Source organism: Hyaena hyaena, unplaced genomic scaffold, assembly GCF_003009895.1.
Source record: "Hyaena hyaena isolate Hyena2069 unplaced genomic scaffold, ASM300989v1 scaffold_528, whole genome shotgun sequence".
In the NCBI taxonomy this organism is placed as follows: domain Eukaryota; kingdom Metazoa; phylum Chordata; class Mammalia; order Carnivora; family Hyaenidae; genus Hyaena; species Hyaena hyaena.
The window spans coordinates 925,040-931,039 of record NW_024081158.1 but is presented as its reverse complement, the minus strand read 5'-3'; the positions used below and the strand labels follow the sequence as shown (position 1 = coordinate 931,039).

The 6,000-nt window shown below is 35.1% G+C and overlaps 1 protein-coding gene across 1 annotated transcript in view; it reads right to left on the bottom strand.

The window, feature by feature from the left end:
• VPS50 (VPS50 subunit of EARP/GARPII complex) overlaps nucleotides 1–6,000 on the bottom strand; it is a 131,485-nt gene that overhangs the window by 34,529 nt on the left and 90,956 nt on the right. The window contains exon 20 of the mRNA XM_039255453.1: nucleotides 4,384–4,490. Within this exon, the coding sequence (XP_039111384.1) occupies nucleotides 4,384–4,490 (107 nt within the window). The remainder of the gene's footprint in view (nucleotides 1–4,383; nucleotides 4,491–6,000) is intronic.

The following is a 6,000-nucleotide window of genomic DNA, read 5'->3' as shown; positions in this document are numbered from 1 at the left end:
GGATGCAGGAAGGAAGGAAGGAAGGAAGGAAGGAAGGAAGGAAGGAAGGAAGGAAGGAAGGAAGGAAGGAAGGAAGGAAGGAAGGAAGGAAGAAGAAACCTAACCTGATGAGGAAAAGCTTTACAAGGGAAGCACTATTTAAACTATCATCCTAAAATCTAGACCGTGAGTCCTGCATACTCACGGGGAGTAGACACAGAGGGACTGGCAAAGAAACCAACCAAGGATCTACATGGAGAACTATGCAACCAAGAGGAACAGTGGGTCTGTTTTCCCCAGCTCATCAGCACAGAAAACAAACATTTAAAAATATTTCATATAAATAGCAGAGTAATTACCACATGAAAGCTGGCCCAGGGAAATTCAGTTAGAAAGCCACATTCTTACGCAGAAGAGCAAATTCATGGGTACAGAGAAGATGCTGGCAGTGTGTATTTGTCCACTGCGGATTAGGACAAAAGAGGAGGAAAAAGTGTTGCTCCAATATTCAAGATTTTAAAAATCAAGGTCTGTCAGTTTCAGTATACTGGGCACCTACAAAAGGGCTGGCTGAATGCTCTCTCTGCTGCAAAGATGACTCCAACTGTTTTCATCTGTAGGGGCTGACACACGGACGGGGAGGAGCAAGAACAGAATCTGAGCTGGAAGGATGTTTGCTATTCTTATTACAGGGCACTGAGTTGAAACACCATCAATGGATATGAATAACACATAAAGGCAAACTGAAAATGCTATAAATGAGCCATCAAGGAAAGAAAAAGTTAGTTCAGCTCATAAAAATTTAGAAAAACACATTGAACGATGAACTGAAGACCACAGACTACATTACCTAAGTCCTGAACTACCAGCTTTTATTCTATTATTTTATTCTGTTATTTATTCTTATTCTGTTGTTGGAATATTCTATCTCAGCCTCCCAATCTCCAATATGATTTTCTTGCACATTATGCTGAAGGATGACACTTCTTGGATCATCCTCTCAAAATATCATGTTGTGTATACAGCTATCAGTTCAAAAAGTGTTTTTAAAAATGTTTAAAAATATTTCATATAAATAACAAAACGTAAGTATCTTTCAAAGAAAAAAAAATTTTGGAATGCAATCTAAATTAAACAATGATATATATTTTTTCTGTAAACAATACCTATGAAAATATTAAAGTTTCTTAGATAACTTTATTCTGGTTTCATGTTAAGGTCTAGATACATGACATGCTAGTGTGTTATGATTTTCAGCTATTAAAGTAATAATTTTATCCTAAGGTCTGCAGTTTTGATAAGCATGGATTTTGGCAACCTGTCTTCTGCCCTCTCAGACCTATCATATCTGCTCAAGTGAGAGCTGCTTCCAGGAGAAGAGAATCTTGAATAGAAAGTCTATTTCAGTGATGAGACACATTCCTTAAAATTTCTCTGCCTCTGTCTGCAAGAAATTGTCAAGTTGACAGAATTTTTTCTTTACTCAAGCAAGCATTCTGATTAGTTCTCCACACTTGTGAAAGGCTCCCTGGGCCTTTCTAACAGATTTAGGTAGCACCTGGGGCTGGGAAACCCCATTAACACTTTTTATGTTTAATCTCTCCTAATTACCTGCCAAATAAATACTACTTGAAAAGGACATTTTGAATATGCCTTTAATGTTCTAAAATGTGCCTCCAACTACTGAATAATTAGTTCCTTCATCTTCCCAGGCACCCAAAATTAATCAACCTTATTTACACAACTTTGTAAGAAGAGACACTACCTTTACAGGTTTATTATCTTCAAGCACCTCTATGTAATAACAAGGGATGGAACAGCATTTGCCGGTTGGAGACCCCTTAGTGAGTGGTTCTCTTAAAGTTCTATTTTATGAATATGTACAAACTGAAGATAATCCCTGCCCTAAATGCCCTAAATGGGAAGACGGGAGAGTTAAAATAGCATATACTAGGCATTGTTTCCTAACTGCAATTCTAGTAAAAGATCTGGTGGTGACGAAGGCTGAAATTACAATGGTCATACTCTCTTCGCTGAGTAAGGTTTTATTCAGGACTACTCTGCTTTATAGGGTTGACATACCAAAAGCCCATCAGAATGCACCTTTTTCCCCATTCCTTAAATCCACTATTAGAAAACAATGTCCACTAAGAATTTGTTGTTACTGACTTCTGAAATTAGTACCAATAGCACATTTCTAACCCTTTCTTACATAATGAGAAACGCAAAATGCAGTTTTTTCATTTCCTTATATCTAGTAGGAAGTGAAGATTTGTATCTGTTGTCTGCATTTAACTGAGTAAAACATGATATCCCCCCTCCTCAATTTTGTTTTAGCCTTATACTGATTTAATTCTATTAAATATATGTCTTTTAGAGTAAAAACAGTTGATGAACTGTAGTTCTTTGTGAACTAGGTGAGGTAAAAATATAAACTACCACTTAAATGGGGTTGATTGTATTATTTTCCCCAATTATCTCCACCCACTCCCTTTCCCTGTAAGAAGATTATGCATCCTCGTCTACTGCCCTGAGCCCATACTGCCTTCCTGGGGCAGAAGTGTACCTCTATCTCCAATAGTCAAGCGTGACATGCCAAGGCCAGTGACATATGTCAGAGGATGTCAGCGTGCCACATCAGGGTGGAAGCCTTAAGGGTCATAACATGGTTTGGCTCCTGTTCTTTTCCCCATGTTCCAAGTTGGTGCTATTCTTTCAGTCTGCATCTCAGAATGACACATGGAACAGATCTAAGGCGATCAGAAGCCATTACACACCATGTAAACCTTTGGAGATTTGTTCCTTCAACATAACCAGGCAAAAGATGATTTCATTAAACTACACCTCAAGAAGTATGTTCGGACACCAAAAACTACAGTGAGTCCAAAAGGCTGAGGAGGATGACAAGGATTTTGGAATACTTATCAGTGAGAACCACGTAAGGGAAGTGAGCATACTGACTCTGAAGAATGAACTGGGGGAGGATATGGAAAGGAAGGACAGTATGAACTACCACCCAGACCTGAAAAGTGATCACAGAGAAGAATAGGAGAAAAAAGTATAGACTTACTCTTTTTACTTTTAAAGGCATAAGTAAGACCAACAGGTAGAATTACAGAGAAAAAGAAATTCTGATTTATCACAAGGAAGAGATTTCTATCAATTAAATCAGTCTAATAGTAGAATGAGTAGTCTGGCAAAATATGATGTATCCAGTCACTGTGAGACATGAAACAAAGGCTAGGTGGCCACCACAAATTAGGGGTATTAAAGAAAGAAATCCTAGTTTTTTAGGAATTTATACAAGATGATCTCTCAGAACCCTTCCAGCTCTGGTTCTATAAATTCCAGACAGGAACTCCTGATGCTATGTTCAGTTAGCTCTCCTGGATAAGGAAGAAAGGCTAATTTCCCTGGCAAAAATCAGCCAAAAAACACTTTAGAATCTGTCAATTTTTTTGATGTGTCATAAAAATACACACAAATTTTTCTTTTCCTCTCAATTCATTATTACTTTTCCATTATTTTTCCTAAAGAAAATGGGACTTTTAAGAAACATTTTGTCTACTTTACCCTATTCGTTAATGAAATTTAGAAATTATCTTGAAGAACACAGACCATTTTATCAGAGGCAAGAGTAACCAAACTAGGCAGTACGATATTATCACTTTCATATAAACAGAATACAGAGATTTTTTTGTTTCTAGAACACCATTAAAATTCCCGACTGGTACAGATGACTTAATTATTTTGAGAAGACACATCTATAACTTATTTGTCAAATGTACACACTTACTTGTGAGATATAAAGGTTAAGATGGCATATAAAATGTTGAAATTTTGAATGTTAAAAATTTCACATCATTTTCAAACCTAAATATTTTAAATGGCATTTCTTCATGTTATTTGTTTTCTACAAAATCATCAATAAAGGTCTTATCTGTAATAAGAGCAACTCTTCCGATGGTGTGAACATTTAGCTTATAGAACTCTTGTGTCTGAAAATGCCAGAGAATCACTATTCACTCTGCTTATCTGATAGGATGATTGTGAAGATCAATGAAATAAGCACAAAATGTTGTGTAAATGTGAAATGGGTACTGATATCATCCTATACATACCTCTAATTCACATAGAGAATTTTTCATTATATACCAATTACTGGAATATTTTAGAAAAAGTAGAAGCCACAAATACTAAGCAGTTAACTGAAAAAGAAAAACTGACATTAATATTAGTTATTACACTATTTGGAACAATTATGATGAGAAAGTACTGACCTTTGACAATCTTAAAACCTTCCTTGTGGTAGGCACTGGAGTATACAATGAAAATCCCAATAAAAGTAGCAAAAGTAGACTAATTTAACTAATAATGTTGTTTTTAAATGGTGTAGCTACTTACCAACAAGTCTTATTACATTCAGTGTTGTATTTGTTAAGATGGGTGCATTCACTTTATTTAGACTGTAATCTGATTTCTTCCTGCTTTTTAAAGTTTCTCTAGAAACGCTTAATATGGAAAAACAACACAGAATTGCAGTTAGGGTCATCAACTAGTAAATCAGTAAGTTATTGAGATTAGGATCTATCTTTCATTCACTAATTAGTTATAAAAAATGTTACCATATATCAGGTCGGGATATAAAGATTATCCTCCCGTCCTTACAAAGCTTACAGTCTAGAGGAGAAGAGAAATTCATAAACAGAGAACTAAAGTACTATACTGTATTTCTTTGATTTAAAGTTATTAATTAACAACTATTTAAAAAAAAAGCTATGTCACTTTTCAAAAATAGACATTTCAGGGAAATTCTATATCAAATGTACCAAACATCCTGATTTCAGACTTATAAAAATGAAAAAATAATCTCCTTACAATCTAAACCTAATATTTAAAATATAAGGTGTAATGACAGAGTCTGGGGTTAGGTACAACACTAGGTTCAAAGAAAAAGTAGAACTTATACAGTAAGTACAGAAAAAAAGGGAAACAATATGTAATAAGGTAAGAGGTAAGAGAAGAGAGTGTGCTCAGAGAAGCACTAAGAATTCACAATGCCAGCTGCCAGCATGGAAAATGTGTGGGCTGAGGGAAAAGTGACAAGAAAAAAGGTAAAGTCCAGATCACTAAAAGCAATCATACCTAAAGAATATGAACCTTAACCTGAATGCAAAATTTAACCAGGAAAATGGTATGATCAAATCTGAAGATAAGAAAAACAAACAAACCCTACATTTGTATACAAATTAGGAGGGGGTAAAACTAGACACAGAAAGCCAAGGTAAGGGGGCCGATCCAATAATCTGGCACAGGGATGATTTTTGCATGAATTTGGGTGGTATCAGTGAAATACAAGAAATTTTGGTCAATTAAAGAGATATTTTGAGGTTAGAATTGATAGTAATTGATTGAATGCAGGTCATAGTTCACATTATTCATACTTCTAGTGGTAAGTTAGGAGGGTAACTGCATAACCCTACAAAAAATGCAAGTAAATATATATGCACAGATACTGGCAGATACTATCTTACATGTTCATTTCAATTAGAGTTTACCTTTTAGCCAAAATATACCCAAAACATCCAGTGAAGAAGTCCAACAAAATAGTCCTACTCAGTTCATAACAGATCATAGATGGGAGATATTTAAACATCACATATATGTGAAAACCAAAGGAAACAATTTTTGACATTAAAATATCCATAATCATACAAGTCGCTCATTTTTGAGGAGAAAAATTGTATTGATTATGGTTTTCATTTTAAATAGGTACTAACTAGGTACTCTGGGGATAAAAAGTAGGGAAGAGTATACTTAAATCTATCATTAAAAATAAAGTGTATTTGCAGCCACTAAGTGTCTGATGCTCAGTCATGAAATTAACTCACATCTAAGAACCAGCCCATTTAACTGGGAGAAGGTGACAAAAAATTCTTATGTAATTATCGTAGTTCTTGAACAGGAGAGTTTATCATAGAAACAAAACAATGGAGGAACCTTAACAGAAAGCCCAAACAG